Source organism: Vanellus vanellus, assembly GCF_965231255.1.
Source record: "Vanellus vanellus genome assembly, chromosome: 2".
Classification (NCBI taxonomy): Eukaryota; Metazoa; Chordata; class Aves; order Charadriiformes; family Charadriidae; genus Vanellus; species Vanellus vanellus.
The window spans coordinates 34,087,727-34,105,067 of NC_138906.1; the positions used below are offsets into that span (position 1 = coordinate 34,087,727).

Consider the following 17,341-nt stretch of genomic DNA (forward strand, 5'->3'; position numbering starts at 1 on the left):
AGTCTGTTTAATCATACGTTTCTTCACTCCTTTAATAATAATAAGAGACATTTGGTGTGGGAATGCTCAGGTTTCAGTTGAGAATAATCTTTCCGGCCTCCACAGCTGAGCACCAGCAAATGTGGTATATTTTCTTAATTTATGTTAGAAAAATTTCTTTATTCACTCGACATGGAAAAAAATTACCTGTATTTTTTCTTCTTTATTTTGTTCTTTCTGATGCTTTGCAAAAAATGCACTTTTTTTTTTCCCAACTGAAGTAGTTTCTAGATTTGAGGAAAACAGTATAATAGAACTTGGTTTGGCTGAGTATTGCCGTTGCACTGATACGCATTACTAGGAGGGATTCTCATCTTTTGTTCTGTGGCGAGACAACGGAATATTCCATAAGACAGTAGTCACGTGCAGGTTAAAGGCATTTTTATTAGATTTCATTTTTACTGATACTCCTTTTGAATATTTGCCTAAATATTGTAAGCGTGTCGCTTCTTTCACAGAAAGGGGAACTGGAACCGTTTTTGAATGCCTCTCTGTATTACTTTAAGAAGTCTAGCTGCCAATATTATTTTCTTAAAGTAATAGTAAAGTAGACCAGTATTTGTGTGTTAAATCAGGCTTCTGTATGAATGTATATCAGAAAGTTGGCTGGATAGTTGCTGACATGTACCTTACGCTGAATTCTCTGCATCTCCAGTTACTTCATTAACTTTGCAACAATTAGTTGTAGCAGTGCCCTCTCGAGTATGTCAGTAGAGTGTATTTGCACTTGCTCTGTGACAAATTTACGATTATCTGGTGTTGTAACTTCTGGTAAACAGAGTAAGGAGTCACTGTTGGCAGGGTTCCTGCTGAAGGTGCTCTGGTAGCTGCAGGTGGCCGCATGGTCATTGATTTTGCAAGCTGGACTGGATGAAATAGTGGAGATGGGACTTCCAAGCAGCTAACTCTCAAGTGAGGAAATAACGAAAAGGTGGTTGCTGAGAACAGGAGCGACAGACCAGAAGGAAGAGGACACCAGTTGTTGTGGGTTGCAGCTGGGGGGGAGCACATCTACCAAATAGAAACCCTGGACACCAAGTGTTTGAAGGTGAGAAGCCTTTGTCACCCTGGTCTAGGGCCTCTCTTGGAGGACAGCATGGAGATTAAATGAGATGGTGTATAGACTCTTTTTTTTTCCATAATTTTCCTCATACTCTTTGCTGTGCCTCTGTTGTTAGGAGTTAAGAGTATTGCAGTACATTAAATCCGTTAGTTTGTTGATGCTCGTAGCTAGTGAGGGAAGGACTTGAAGGTTTTGTTTCCAGCCGGATCCGCTGAGCAATCGCTGTTGATGTTAAGTGTGTCTCAGTTCAGGGACCTGGTTTGAAGAGAGGAAGAATATGAGAATTTTCTCCCATGAAAGGTGAAAGCCATAGGTCTCATATTGAGGGAAATGCATTTTAACAGGCCAGTTAGGACCTGGATGTGTTGTTATTCCTACAACTCCAGCAGCTGCAAAGCACGCTGATTTTCTGCCTCGTAACAAAGAGGATCATTTCTGAGTATCTCAACAAATCGTTCATGAAATTCATCTATCATGTACTACCAGTTGATTTAGCACAGTGCTTGTAACTCGTGCAGGTTAGGATACATCCCAAAGCACTTTCTCATACTGAATGTTATTCCCTGGAAAGAAGGGAGGCTGCTCAATATCTGCTCTCTTAGGTATTGAGAATAATTTTTCGATAAATACTTACATAGGTTTAAAATTAAAGGTGGCTTTGGGCAGTGGTTAGAACTCGGTTGCTTGAATTCTGTTCCAGACCTTAAGAAGTAGTTGTATGTCAGATTTATTTTTTTTTCCCCGGATATATTGTTAAGCTAATAAAGTGCTCTACATCTCTGTACAAATATCTCATCACCTGAATGTAACCATTAGAACCAGAGATAAGGAGCTGCTAAACACCAATGTTACCAGTGTTATTTAATTTGTCTTTGTAGATATGATGTAAAACTGACTGTCTTTTACATTTGCTGGTTTGGGTGCTAAAGCATTTCGCAATTGTAAAACAAACATACCAAAAACTATAATGTTGTCTGTCTCTAGAAAACCTATTAAAGGTCGCTATCTGGTTTTGTTGTCTTTGGGATTTAGCTTTTACTTCAAATCAGGAAAGTCCGGGCAACGGAAATGATGCTTGTTGCTGGACATAGGATTAAGTGACAATCATTAACCTACTTGGAAAGCATGTGCTTACAATCTAGCCCTCTTGCTAAAATTGCGGAGCAGATTTTTTTTTTTTTTTTTTCATTTGCACAAGTATAAGCAACTGTGCTTTTTTTTTTTTTCTCCCTTTAACGTTATTCACGGGAAATTCTGACAAGTAATTTGATTGTGTCTTTCATGTCCTTTAGCGTACGTATAGAGATTTTTTTTTTTTTTCCTATTCATTCTATGGCACTATTCATGTTTTAATTTCCTGTGGCTGAAAATTAAGAGGGGCTAGGCTGACGTGTTGTACTTAATTCAGAGATTCAAAGATTATAAAGCAATGAACTATTGGGGTTATTTCGTCTGACTACATAAGTAACATAGACTACGAGAAATAGCAGAATATGTGGCTGATTTTCAACTAGGTGATGTTGCCTGTGGTAGTACCTTTGGATGAGTTACCCTTTTTAACTTTAGTTCTCCTTATCGTCGTCTGTTCCTGTATCTCTAGCTGGTGTTTCTGAGGCCACAGCATTGTGTGCTGTGACCCTTTTCAGAATTACTGCTTGGCAAGATGGCCCTCCCATACTGTAAGGCCAGTTGCCATTGGGATCTGGTAGCCTTCAGCTTGACTGTATTGAACCACACCTTGCAAGTTTGCGTCCAGGTAGCCACGGTTGCTCAGTGTCAGGGACCTGTGTTGGCTCTTGTTACTCTCATTGTTTTTTTCGCCAACCCAAAATCTTACTAGCAATGGTTTTTTTAATGTTTGCTTGAAGAGTATTGATGAAGAAGGTTAATCACACAGGGCTGGTAATTACCATACCCTAATTATATTAACATTGTAAACTTTACATTTATAATTTCTTTAATAAAAGTTTATATATTTAGTTTGAATACTGATTTTATTTTATTTTTTAAATGCTACCTTCATTTAAGTATTTCTTATTCAAAGTTGTGTCATCCGTTCCATTGTCTTATCTCCCCAGTAGGAAATTCAACAAGCTGTTTTTAAAATCTTGACTAAAATTTTATCAAGTCTTGTTGATCTAAAATATCCAGTCACTTCTGTTTAGCTCTTTTGGACTAAAAGGACTTTCAGCATGAAATGTGAATACCTCGTTATTCTCAGAAGTATTAAATAGAAATATTTGGTCATCTTTCCTGTTTTTTTTTTCTGTATTATTATTTATATTTTTTTCACTTCCACCTAACAACAAATCAATTCTGTTGTTTCAATTTCTATGTGCTTCTAGCCGATTTGACTTTTGATTTTTGTGAAATTGGCCTTTTTAGTACCAGCTAAACAAAATTTGGGTTTTATTTAGTAAATGCAGTTTAGTTTTTATGAAATCATGGGAAGACCACACCTACCTAAGCAACATCTGCACTTCACTTTTGATGCCCCTTTATTAATTGAGAAGAGAGATGATAAAAATTTTCCTTTCTGTAAATGGAACAGTAAACCTTTTTCCAATGTAGTCTTTAAAAGCGTGTGGGTGTTTTAGAGCTGTCACTTAGTGATGCATCTTCAAAGTCTCGGAACATGAAGTCCCCTGTAGTGCGATCTCTTCACCCTGCCTATGGGTGTTGGGGGAGAAACTCCAGTGACTGGGTGGCTTGTAGCAGGCACCAGCAGGTCTGTGATTTATCTGTCAGAACAAGGTAAATTTGTGGGGTGTTGTGATTTTTTGTTTTGTTTTGTTTTGTTTTTCCCCAGGAGTTGTACACATCCAATGATGCATATAGCTGTAATTTCCATTGGTTTGTTTTTTGGTTTTTTTTTTTTTTTTTTTTTTACCCCAGATTGTCAGCAATTTCCCGCCTGTCTCAGTTTACAACAGCTTGATTTCATCCGCATTCTGATTTGTGCTAGAGGTGTAGGTTCCACCTCAGCAAAATACGTAACTTCCCGTGGACCTATTGCACGCTTTGAAAGTTAGGTGGAATTTAGCCATACCAGTGCGTAGGCTGTGTTTGAGCTCTAGAGCTCTGTTAATTGATAGATGTAGAGCAGAACATCGTACACTAGTAAAGCACCTGTAATTCCTCGCCCTCATTTATTATTTGCACATTCTAAAAGAAAAAAACCCCACCTGTACGTATTTGTATATGGTATTTTTCAGAATGGGAAGCGTGATTAACTGTTTTTACTTGTAACCCCCAAAGTTGAACATGGGCTTTCTCAATAATCATACAATATAAATTAAAGGGATAATAAGTTTTCTTCTACTGCCAGTGGACTTCAGGGGGTTTTAGTGAATGTTCTAGATATCCTTTTAAAATAATGCTTAGGGAAAAAAAATAGTGCTGCATCTTTTACTCACTTGAATTTAAAATGAATTTGCAATTGCAACTCTGTGTGGCCTATTACAGGGTTTTTTGACTATCTGGTAGGAAGAAGAGCATTAAGGTTTTAATTTCAAAGCAAACTCTCAGATAAATTCCTGACTGATTAATCACTTAGTGTCTTTTTAGAACATGTTTTTCCTCTGCGGTGCCTTTGAGGGATATTTTAATGAAAACTGTCTGGCTTGAAAGTTGTTAGCTGCAGTGATAGCTTAAAAAAACCTGAAAGGCATAATTTATCTTTCAGTTAATATACGTAGTGTAAAATATCATATGATGTAGCTGAAAAGTGAGTCAGCAGGAGTTCTTTAGGATTCTTGACTAAAGTTCTGAGCAGCTGAAAAAAGAAGGTTTTCAGCAGGTTGAAAAATCATTTGGAATTTAGAGTGAATATCTCATCATTATGAGATATACTGTTGGCATTTTACAGAAGTGCAGTTGCTTCTATAAATTTTCGGTTTAGAAATTCTGGGTTTGGGAGGGTTGGGGGTGGTGTTTAGCTTTATGGTGAAGGTTTAAGGTATAATTACTCAAGTAATTTTAAGCTGTTTAGATGCTACAGACCCACTTAGACCAATTTCAGATTTGGAGCCTTTTTTTTTTTTTTTTTTTTACTTTTTGGAACTATGTGGACAGTAGATAAGTTCTGAGTTACAGACAGTCTTTGAGTATCTAGTATTATGTGACAGCATCTCGTTTATTAGAAGACAGTGCAGAGATGGAAGGTAGTATGTCTTTCAGGTGCTTTGTCGCGATTTGGTCTGATTCTTCATCCCTTATTCTTTTTTTTCTTTTAATTGGATATATTTGTGACCTGAATAATGATGATTCCTGGTTAAATTATTTTATCTGAAATTGGAAAGTGTGCTTGATTGTTTCAATGGTTAAAATTAAACTATTGCAGGAAAAAAAAAGTCTTTTTATTTGAAATAGCTTTCTTCACTTTTTCTTTAATGTGTAATATGCATTTAGGGTTTTTCTGTCTTTCCCTCCTTTCTCTGAAGGGAGCTTTACGTCTAGAGCAGGTATCTCTATATCTGAGGTACCATAGTTTGATGTCTGAAATTAGATGGGGTAAGAATAAATGGAGTCATACTTTAAAGCAGAGGTGTTATCAGATTATAGGAGGCTGTTCTATGAAAACAAAAATGTCCTTTATTACCAAGAGTGACAAACTGAAAGTAAGCCTTACAGTAGAGAGAAGGAGAACTAAAAAAAAAAAGGAATAAAATAATGACGTTTGGATTGATTTCAATAACACTGATTCTGCTGTGAAAGTATTATAGTTTAGAAAGGAGACAGATGACAAATTTGGAGGCTATCCCTAAAGGTAAAGAAAAAGTCTGACACTGAAACAGAAATCTTTCATTAGATTAACTTTATAAGCATTTTAAAAATGTATTTTATGCAAAAACAAATTATATAATCACATAAATTTCTAGTGAGCCTTTCAAAGACCACTCAACTTTTCTCTTTCTTTTTTCTAGTTGCATTAAAATCTTCGAACTCTACAAGACCAGAAAGAAATGGAATTCAGGAAAACTGTAGAACAGCAAAACATGGAGAAGGGATGCAGATCCTGGAAGGAGAACTCTTACTGCAAGTATGTTTTGCAGTGGATGTATTATACAAAGGTTTACATTAAAAAAAAAAAAAAAAAAATTACATAATATCTAACATGCCAGTTATTCACTGATGAGATTGAAAAAGGTAGTTTTCTTATTAATTCTTTCCTCATTTTCTTCAGGTTAATATTATAAGCTCTTGCCCTTTTCTCTGGTGGTAATTGTGACTTTGAAGAGATGTTAGACTATGGTCCTCCTAACTCTTCCTGAGTCATTTCTTAGAGCTGTTTTTTTCCCATCTCTTTGCATCTATTGTTAATAAAGACATTAATATAAAGAAACAATCTTTGTAAAGGTCAGATAGTTTAGCCATCTACTGTAAATTTGGTGATTAATTATTAAAAAAACAATTCTCTTTAAATGACCTTGTGCTTACTGGGATATCTAGCAATCTCAGTGGTATGAAAGAACTCAGAGTTCATTGCATATGTTCAGGACAAATTTTAAAATACTTTCAATAACTTTTAGTAATGTGAACTAATGGAAAGTATTAATGACATACAATCAGATTTTTTTAATTAAATACTCTGTTTTATAGTCTGTTTTAATGTCCTAGAATGTCAAAGCATATGAAAGGTAATGATATAATACTACATCCAGATTAAACTTAAGAAATTACTAATATATGTATTCCAATGTTCTAATTAGTTTCACAAAATAGATTTTACTGTGACCTGCAGCTCCATTTGTAATATGTTGATAATCTACCTTGTACACAGGTTTCACCCTAACCTATCTATCAGAAGTGGCAAATCATTAGGTCAGTCAGAGCCAATGATTTGCTTAGAATAAAATTAATTTAACTGTTCAAAGGTTAGAAATGAAAACAGGTTCTAAGAATCCCACAAAACAATTACTGTAAACTAATGCTGGTTGAAAATTGTTTCCTAACCGACTAAAAAACTACGACAGGTATATAATTTTCTAACTTTATTAAAGTATGACAATGAACTGTTACGGAGTTACTGCAGGTGAACAGCTTTGTTTTAAACAGAAATTGTCCAAAAAGGTACAGCGTATGGTTTATATTGGAGATGTCTATTTGATGTGAAATTCGGTTATTTTTTATGACTTCTGAATGGAAGTTACGTGAGGGAACTGCTATAGCAAACTGCTTTCCAGTATGAAACCAAAATAGTTGATGTAATTCTTACTGTAAATACCGCACTCCTTGGGAAGTAAGTAACTGAATTTCTAAAATGGATTTGTTTTATAAATATTTTATATATATAAAAAAATACAAGAATGAATATGCAGATTGAGTTTTCTTCCTTCCCTTCTGCCTAAGCTCAGAAGTCTTTTATGTCACACAGGTTTCCATAAATTATAACATTTCCTTTTTATTCTCTCTCTACTTTTTGCTAAGGTGGCATGAATATATACCATATTGTTTATATTCAGTTTTATTTGTTTATCAGATGTTTTTTCTTGTTTTCTAACAAACAGAAAATCGTGTCTTTAATTTCCAACATAGAAAATGTTTACCAATTCAATATATTGTGGAAGTAGAGATCAAATACATAGATGTGCCTTCATTAAAATTAAGCTATATCTCCTTTAAAATGATTTAAATTATTTCAAATCCTTATTTTAGATACATAATCTTTTACATTCTAAGCAAGTTTATCATACAATGTGCAAGTCAAATGACAACCTCCCAGAAATTTTTAAAACATCTATTTGATTCTCACCAGTAATGAACAGTTTTGGAATTGCCTTTGTATTAGGAATATTAAGAGTATTTTTTAGAAGCACAAATATTATCTCCAATGCTCCAGAATAATAAACTCATTAAGAAATTTCATTATGCCTTTAAAGATAATTATTTTAGGATTGCATTTTTCCAAAACTTCCATCAGATCCGATCTCCCATTTATTGGTGTATCCTGGATACCTGCATGTTTTCAGGAACTTCCAGTAATTTGTTGCGTTAGATTTTGGGGCAAAAAACTTTTTTCTTGGGGGTAAAAAAAATGTTACAGAACATTTGGCTTACAGAAGGCATCTGATTTCTCCAGAAACAATTCCGGTTCAAGATGAACTGCGTGCCAGAGCCACTGTGAAATGTGATTGAATTCCAGGTACAAGAGCTGTACATAGCTTTGTATGAAACGGAGCAGAATAACCAATTTTAACATGTGGGCCAGAATTAGATGCTGTGCAGCTTGCAGGCTTTTTATATCAGGCACTTGAGGTGAAATGCCCTGCAGAACAGGTCAGCAGAGGACACAAGTACCTGCCATTGCGGCATTCTGCTCCCTTGGAATTACTGTGAACTTCATCAAAACCAAGGATTCTGTGCAACTACTCAAGAGTTTTTGGGTTGTCTACGCTATTCAATTTCAGATTATTATTAAATTTTTTTTAGCTTCTCCTGTATTCAGGTGAAGTTCACTAAACTTATATAAGCGGTTTTTATAGATGTCACGACTGTTTATGAGAATAGATTAAGAAACGTCTCCACATTAAATAGGAGTGGTTCACAGCATTTAAAGACTAGTCATTGAGTCAGATATTTAACTTGAGTTAATTAGACTGTATTAGTAAAAGAACAACAAACAGTAAAACCATATCTCTGCAAAATATGGAAAAGCAACTGTTGTGGTTACCATAGCGTGGGGCTATGGGAGTTAACGTTTGTGCAAGAATGATGCTGGTTTATAATTAAAATATATTATTATGTTGTTACAGTAAGATATAAGATATTCTTCACTTACTTTACATTCTCTATGTTACAATAGTTTTACATCACAGAGTTTTAAAAAATGTGGTTTGTGAACGCTGGCCAAATTTGACTGAATGCAGCTGAGGAAATTAAGTGGCACACTATACTTAATCCGGTCCCTCGAGACAGCCTTTTGTTAAATGTTGACTGAAATCCATAGAAGTAAATCAGCACCTTTCAGATGAGCTGCCAAGTCACAAATGTGCTGTTTGCTATCACAACAATTGCCATGAACCGTATTGATTGGGAGCTCAGATAAATGCCCTTTGCGTGACTTTGAGTAAGGAGCCGCTTAGTCTGCTGCTTCATGAAGGGGGAAATCTCTTCAAAAACATTGTTTACTTGCAACGGTCGGCTTGTGCAGAGGTCTTCTATTTTAAGTAAGCCATAAAATGTTTTCTTGGACTATATAGGGGATCTTGATCGCTTGATTTCCTGTCCACTTACGCCCGTCTGTGCTATGAATAGAACAGATTTGGGGAATGGGTTTGTGACATGGCTCCCGTTGGCGCTGCAGGCGGCTGGGTGTACCGCACCACGCTTGCTTCAGCCACGCAACCATCGTGAGCTACGGTTGATATCCGATAAACTTACAGTTAGTTGTTCATACCGCTGTCCCTCAGCTCCTACAATCAAGAGTAATTAAAAGTCATCGACAGACTTTGGCTTCTCCCCTGAATTTTCCAAAGGAACTTTTTTTTTTTTTTTTCCATTAGATGCAGTTTTCTTCATTGTGTCACGTATACTGTAGAGAGGTGCAATGAAGAATCCTTCTGTTTATGGTCTTAGATAATGATATGGTTTTGCACGCTTCGCATTTTATTGGGAGACTAGGGTATAGGTAGACTTACAGCCACAATAATTATCTGGAGTTTTGTCTCTGAAGCTGACAGATTGGTGTGTTTCCTCCCCAGGCATTAAATGGTTTTGTATTAGTTGTTACGGCCGATGCTTTGGTTTTTTACGTCTCTTCTACTATCCAAGACTACTTGGGGTTCCAACAAGTAAGTTTATTTTTTTATCTAATTTTTGCAGAGGTTTTGCTTTATTTCAGAGTGCATCACTGTTCATATTTAGGGTCTGATATTTTGTGTAATAAAAATCTCAGTTAGGTACTTGGGGTTGGATTACTTTGAAACCATATTACTTTGCTATCAGCTTACATAGCTGAAAAGGGACCTCAGGCCAAGCACAGCAGGAATATAATTTCCAAAGCTGAGTTAGGCAAGATAGGGAATTTTCACACTTAATTAGTCTTTACTGGAACAACTGTTTGAAATTTATACTGTGGTGTTACCCAGTTTATGATGCCGAGTGAGACATAATTCAATGGGAAGGTAATTATTTTAATAGAAACCTTTCATACAAAATTAAATCCATATGCCTTGGGGTTTTAAGTATCAACTGAGTGATTTTTAGTATCTTTAGAATTTTACTGTTCTCTCTCTTGTATTTATTTTATTTATTTACTTATTTATTTCAAAACAATCATTTGTTATTTACAATCGATGGTGCAGATCACATATGGCTAATTTTCTTGGGCTTGCAAGCCAGGTAAGCAAAGTAGTAAAGACCAAGGCCCAGTGGGCAAATGTTGCCTTCCTTAGAGAACTCCTGGGATTAGTTTGTTAAGGTGACAGAAGCTTAGTTTTAGTTATCGATTTATATCTTTGGGTACTGGATGATGATAGATTCAGGTGCTGTCTAAAAAGAGAGGCACACTCTGCTTGGTCTGCAATTTCAGCTAACTGATAAGAGACTGAGAAATGTCTATGTAAAAGAAAGTATTCCAAACAAAACATTGTTATTCCTGGGATTACGGATTCTTTCGGTGTTGGGGAATGAAGAAAAAAAGCTTGGAAAACAAATTGGGCATAAAATTTGTATAGTAATGCCAATTAATCAAGCATATGATATAGAAGTGAAGTCTTAAAGTTACAAAAATTAGAATTTCTGGGAGATTATTCTGGAAAATACTGATTCTTTTATGAAATTCATCAAAGCAAAATTTGAGCTAGGCATCTGCTTTTGCCAGCTCATCTTCATTTGTTTAGATCTATGTTTTATTTTAAATATTTTCTGTTTATCTAATGGTTGGATTTTCTATCCATGTGGAAACATGCAATTTAACTCCTCTCGGTTGACTGAGGCTTTTCTTTAATATTGTGGGTGGGATTTTTTTTCCACCCCCTTAATTTCTTTCAACCATTGATCATGCCTGTTATAGCTTTGTAGTTTATATCACATTCCTAACCACAGAATTGGTGGTGATGAGAGAGCTTGATAATTACAGATTTTAATGCATCCTTAAGGAGTGACAAAGCTTTCAGGCAAACAAACCCAATGTTCATAATCTACTTGGCTTAGTTTTGCAAGTTGTTTGGTTCAAGGTCTTTGGCTTGTTTTGTATTTCTGTAGCACCTAGAATGGGTCAGGTCCTAGTAGCAGCTGACTAGGACTTCATTTATGAGTATGTAAAATTAAACAATTTAAAGAAAACTTACCATAACAGTTCCAGGCGTGCTTAGATAAAAGCAGGCAAAGAAATACTTGACATAATATGATTTTTTTCTAAGTTAATTTTTTTTTTTTATTTCTCATCTTTGCAGTCCTGGGTGTGACTGTATTCTTCTCTGTGCTGCTAAAAATTGTTTCGTGAAGCTTTGCCACGTCTATGCAAATGTGTGTTTTTATGACCAAGCAAAAGGGATTTTGCTATATTCACAGCAGTGTTGTCAACCAGACAAGTTATATCATATTGTCATATAAGTTTCTTATTCACACCTTTTTCCTTTTTGTACGTAGTCTGATATTATACACCAGAGTGTCTTTGAATTGATTCACACCGAAGACAGACCTGAGTTTCAACGGCAACTACACTGGGCATTAAATCCTGCCCAGTCTGCAGATTCTGGACCAAGCGTACAAGGTGAGAATACAGCCAACTGATGTGTTTGCCTGTCTGATTAGTTGGGTTTTTTAATTTGCGTATGTAAAAATGTTTAGATTCTTTTACACGAACGAAGGAAGGAATAACATCTTTTAAACCTATTTGAATGTTATGGATATGTTTGACGAACAGTGGAAATCACTATTATTTTGCACTTTAAATAAGCACTGCTATTCTTAGCACAGCACCATTAAAATACTGATTTTGCTTTAAATTGGAAGACTTTAATTTGGAGCATTAATGACTGAATGTTTCACGTGTCTGATCAGTAGTCCTGTGGTAAATAGCAAAGCAGGTTAGAGCATCAGATTGTCACATGTTATTGACTGATGCTTAAGTGACCTGCTATATTGAGAAACACGTTGCTTATATATCAGTCCAGGGATGTGTTGGTACAGATAGTTACGTGTAATATGGGAAGTGTATGCCGGCCTGATAATAATGACAAATCTGTTGAGACGACTGTAATGCTCCATTTTGCACAACAATTGTTAAAATATGTAGGTAAAGTTCTATGTTACTCTAAGTTACTTGGTTCTAGATAATTCTTTTTAATCCAGAAAAATTCCATATCATTTTTTAATAAATCTCTCATTCATAAAGCAACTTGATTTTAGTTTCCCATTTAATATTTTATAGTATGGAAATGCCATAATTTGATGGAGAAATAAAAAATCAGCAAATGTTATTTACTTGTTTGGCTCACAGCTCAGTATATTTCAATTTTTCATTTAGTGGTCAACATTGTTATATCATCTATGGATCAATCTACACAATCCAGTTGAAAACATGCTACAGAACTAGTTAATATTGCAATTTGGTATAGCAAACAGCTGCTGGCACTCAGAAACCAGGTTTTTATGTGGTGGCTTACTGTTTGCTTTAGGGTGAAATGGTGTTCTATAGCGCTTAAGCAAGTGCATATGAATTTGCAAAAGGTTGTGTTTGAAAAGTGCGATGCCAGTTTGACTTGGCATCAGGTTTGACTGAATGACGGGAAGTGCTGAGCAGGATTACAAACAATCGTTTGTTTTATATCTTGCGTTCCTAGCTTACTAAAAGCTGCTAATTATTTTTGGGCCTCAAGCAGCATAAAAAGTTTGGACGCTGAGGATTTTTAAACTGAATTGAGATTTATAACAAAGCATAAAGCTGTGATCATGCGGATCCCCCTCCATTTTTGTTAATTTAATCCATTTCCATTTTAATACATTCAGCTGGCATTATGTAGATATTTATAGACATATTATAATTGTGCTCAGGCTTAAGCACAGATTCCAGTCTGTGTCTGGGAACTTACTCTGCTTCAGCCTGGACTGGTTGTTTCTTTCTCAGTACTCTTCTGTGCCCCTAGACCACTGGTTTCCTCAGCTGTTACTGTTCTTCCCAGACACTCCTCCCAGTCCTGTCATGCTACCAGAGAAGTCTGCAAAATTCTGATTTTTTCAGTCCTAAATATGTGCTTTGGGGCCTTAAATTTGGATTATGTTTTAAATTTGCTTGCTACGGAACTGTGTATGGTCTTGAGCTCAAAGAGGAAGAAAAGGACTTAATGCACTGCATGTTTTTCACATTGCTGCATGGTGTTGGTGAGATCTGGTGTGAACTTCATGAGAGATACAGGTTCTACCCCCTGTAGCGGTAACTGGTAGTTTTTCTCCAGAGATTGCAGACGCTCTCTAAGATTCTTTGCCTTCTTACAGTGAGTCATTTCTCCAAGATCCTAGCACTAAAACCTCTCTGCCTCCTGTCTGCCTGCGAAAGTGCAGCAGTATCCCTTTCACAAATGTAGGAGTCTTGGGCTTGAAGCCCATTCTCTCCTGCTTTGAGTTCTGTTCTCCTCCTTTCATGAGCTACAGACTGTGTTGCTTTTTCCACCAGAGCCTTGTTCACTCTTGGGAACTGCCCGTTTTACTAGGGAAGTTGACAGACACTTGAGAGAACCCAGATAAGATACCTGCATTCAAATATATATGTGTTCAAAGATACCTGCATTCAAATGTTCTGTATTTACCAGAAGAATAGCACTGAGTTGCTGTGGCAGAGATGCTGAAGGGCATGCCTGCCAGTGCCAAGGATACCAGCAGGAAGCCTTGGATACCAGAGCTACACTCAGTAGGCACTCCTCAGCCAGAAGATTTATCTGAGTTGGAGGACTTAATCAGAGCCCTTCGAGGAGCCTGCTGCTGATGATTCAAGTCTTTCCCTACATCCCCTCCAAGAAGTTGCCCATAGTGTCATTAATCTCTGTGAAAGAATCAGCTGAACACACACACAGGGACTTTCACAGAATCACGGAATTTTCAGAGTTGGAAGGGACCTCTAGAGATCATCTAGCCCAACTCCCCTGCTAAAGCAGGATTGCCCAGAGCACATTACTCAGGACTGCATCCAGGCGGGTCTTGAAAATCTCCAGAGAAGGGGACTCCACAACCTCCCTGGGCAGCCTCTGCCAGTGCTCTGTCACCCTCACCGTAAAGAAGTGTTTCCGTGTATTTGAACGGAACTTCCTGTGTTCTAACTTGTGCCCATTACCCCTCGTCCTGTCACTGGGAACCATTGAAAAGAGCCTGGCTCCATCCTCCTTCGACCCACCCTTTAGACACTTGTACACCATAATAAGGTCTCCCCTCAGCCTTCTCTTCTCCAGGCTAAAGCACTAAAAGGTGCTTTAATGCACCCTAAACTAGACTCCTGCCTGGCCAGCAGCAATTCCAGTCAGGTCTTCTGACAATAGCCAACTGTTGATACCAATTTTCTTTTGGCCTCACTAGCTGGCATCTTTCATGGTAGTAGCTGGTCTTACAGGAATAAAGTCGTGGCAATCGAAAAGGTACACAAATATTGGAGTTGCTTGGGAAAAAAAGTATTTTAGTGGCTTCCTTGGTGCTGGTACTTGTGAAACGCAAATGTTGATATAGGCAGTGTATTAACCCTTTTGAGGAGACCTTGAGTAATGTATATGTGGGGATTCTCAAGGATGTCAGAGTTGGCATGATGAGTTGGAATGTGCAAACTGTTTCTTTGCCCTTTCTTCATAGTCATTGCTTCTTCAGAGAGCATCTAACCCGTTTCAGCACCACTTGGAGAAGCCCAGCCTCAGAAGTATTGAAAATTCTCACCAGCAATTAGGCAATTTAAAAAAAAATAATTCATCTGCAGCAGTAGGAATTAAGTTTGCTTTTGTCTGTCGAGTACCATATGTGTGGGAATTTGTTATTTTCTAATCCTAGAATCATAGAATGGTTTAGGTTGGAAAGGACCTTTAAGATCATCACATTCCAACCCTCCTGCCATAGGCAGGGACACCTCCCACTAGACCAGGTTGCCCAAGGCCACGTCCAGCCTGGCCTTGAACATCTCCAGGGATGGGGCCTCAACAACCTCTCTGGGCAACCTGTTCCAGTGCCTTACCACCCTTAAAGTGAAAAACTTCTTCCTAATGTTCAGTCTGAACCTGCCCTCTTCCAGTCTAAAGCCATTCCCCCTCGTCCTATCCCTACATGCCCTGGTAAAAAGTCCTTCCCCAGCTCTCCTGTAGGCCCCCTTTAGGTACTGGAAGGCTGCAATAAGATGTCCCCGGAGCCTTCTCTTCTCCAGGCTGAACAGCCCCAACTCTCTCAGCCCTTCCTCATAGGAGAGGTGCTCCAGCCCTTGGATCATCCTCGTGGCTCTCTTCTGGACACGCTCCAGCAGGTCCATGTCCTTCTTCTGTTGGGGACTCCAGAGCTGGATGCAGTACTTGAGGTGGGGTCTCACGAGAGTGGAGGGGCAGAATCACCTCCTTTGACCTGCTGGCCACAATCCTTTTGATGCAGCCCAGGATACGGTTGGCCTTTGGGCTGCGATTGCCTAATACCAAAGTTAGGTGGTAACTATCCTGGACCAGAAGTACCTGAGTTTCCGTACCTGTGGGATCAGTTCATAGCGGTGGCTTTGGCCAATACACAGTTCTGCAGATGGCTGTCATTTCAGATTATCCCTTTTCATATACACACTATCAGATAAGGCCCTTTTTCTTTTTCTCCATACTTTGAAGTTTGTTCAGCAAAAATTGACCTTGTATAGCAGTTTGTTTAAGAAAAAAAAATGTACCTCCTGATTTTATCTGAAAAGATGGATTACTCAGCATTCTTGTTGGATTTATATGGCCTTAGGTTGCAAGGCCTCTTGGTGAGCCATCAGCAATCTCATTTGACTACAGTTCAGTCCCTTGAATTAATAGGAGATTAAATTGGACTGGCTTTTGGTCTTGGTTTGTTTTCCTTTGGGCTTGATTTGCCATTGTAAAAACCACCTAGCCTATCTGTAAGTTTTTCCAGCTGTCCAAGAGACAGAATTATGTTCCAGAGAGCCTAATGTGGTGTGTGATTAAGTGACATGTTGTCCCTGACTTCATCTCCAAGTCTGGAAGATTAATATGGGTTCTTTCTTAAAATCTGTGTTCTTCTTTTGTCTGTACACGGCAATCGGTTCCCTCAGAGTATATGGACTGTTTTTTAAATTACAAAATACTTAACACTCTAAAATAGCATTTTACAATGGTTTTTCTTAATTTTCTGTGTGTATGAATTCCAAGAGAGTGAGCAGTTTGTGATTTTTTTGTATGTATTGCAAACAAGATCACTTTGCTAAATTTGCTGTGAGTAGACATGCTCTGGTATCTCTGTATATGTAGTCTCATGCAGAACATATGTATTCTATCAGAAGTTTATTGATTTGCCTTCTGGTTTTACTTTATATTCCAAATGTTTAAGTCTGTTTTCTAAATGCCACTTAGCAGCAAATACTTGTTATGAAGTGGCAGAAGAATATCATGTTGTTATCCTAGTTGTCAGTCATGGGTTTGAATCTTTTTTTTAAAACCAACAAACAAACAAACAAAATGCATGAAACACAAGTGCTCCAGGTTCCTCTGGAGAGGTAACTGTGTTTTTTGCTTGATCGGCACAGCCCAGATATATTTTCACTATTTAGTAGGGTTTTTTGCTTCCATTAGAGAAAGTACTCACATTGATGTCTTGTGGTGGTTCCCTAAAGATGCTTCTTTTTATTTTTTGCTGCGGCTTTCACCTGGCTTTCTGGAAAGTAACAGTTTCATGGTTTGATACCGTCTACTGAGCTTTCGAATACTCAGTTCCTCTAGTTACCATGCCTTTCGCAGATCCTGCCATTGCAGAAACGTGGGTGTGCTCTCTGCTGAGAACTCTGCTCTCTACAACTGATCAGAATCTAGATTGTTGACAAACTTAATGAATAAATTAAAAACCAAAACAAACAAAAACCCAAACCAAAACACCAAAAAACACCACTTTAAAAAAAAAAATAAATTGCATGCATTTTTCAAATACCATAGCCTGTAAAACATAATCTCATCAGAAGAGCTGATACTTCACCTAGTGTTATAATCAGTATAGGTTCTGAGGATGTTTCCAGTTTACATTGTTCTTGCTCAGGTCATGACCTAAGGCTTTGTTTATGAGACGGAAAATGATTTGTTA

At 37.3% G+C, this 17,341-nt stretch overlaps 1 protein-coding gene across 1 annotated transcript in view; it reads left to right on the plus strand.

The window, feature by feature from the left end:
- Positions 1-17,341, plus strand: part of AHR (aryl hydrocarbon receptor) — a 64,421-nt gene that overhangs the window by 36,071 nt on the left and 11,009 nt on the right. The window contains exons 3-5 of the mRNA XM_082479636.1: positions 6,028-6,143; positions 9,805-9,894; positions 11,696-11,819. Coding sequence (XP_082335762.1) covers positions 6,028-6,143; positions 9,805-9,894; positions 11,696-11,819 — 330 coding nt within the window. The remainder of the gene's footprint in view (positions 1-6,027; positions 6,144-9,804; positions 9,895-11,695; positions 11,820-17,341) is intronic.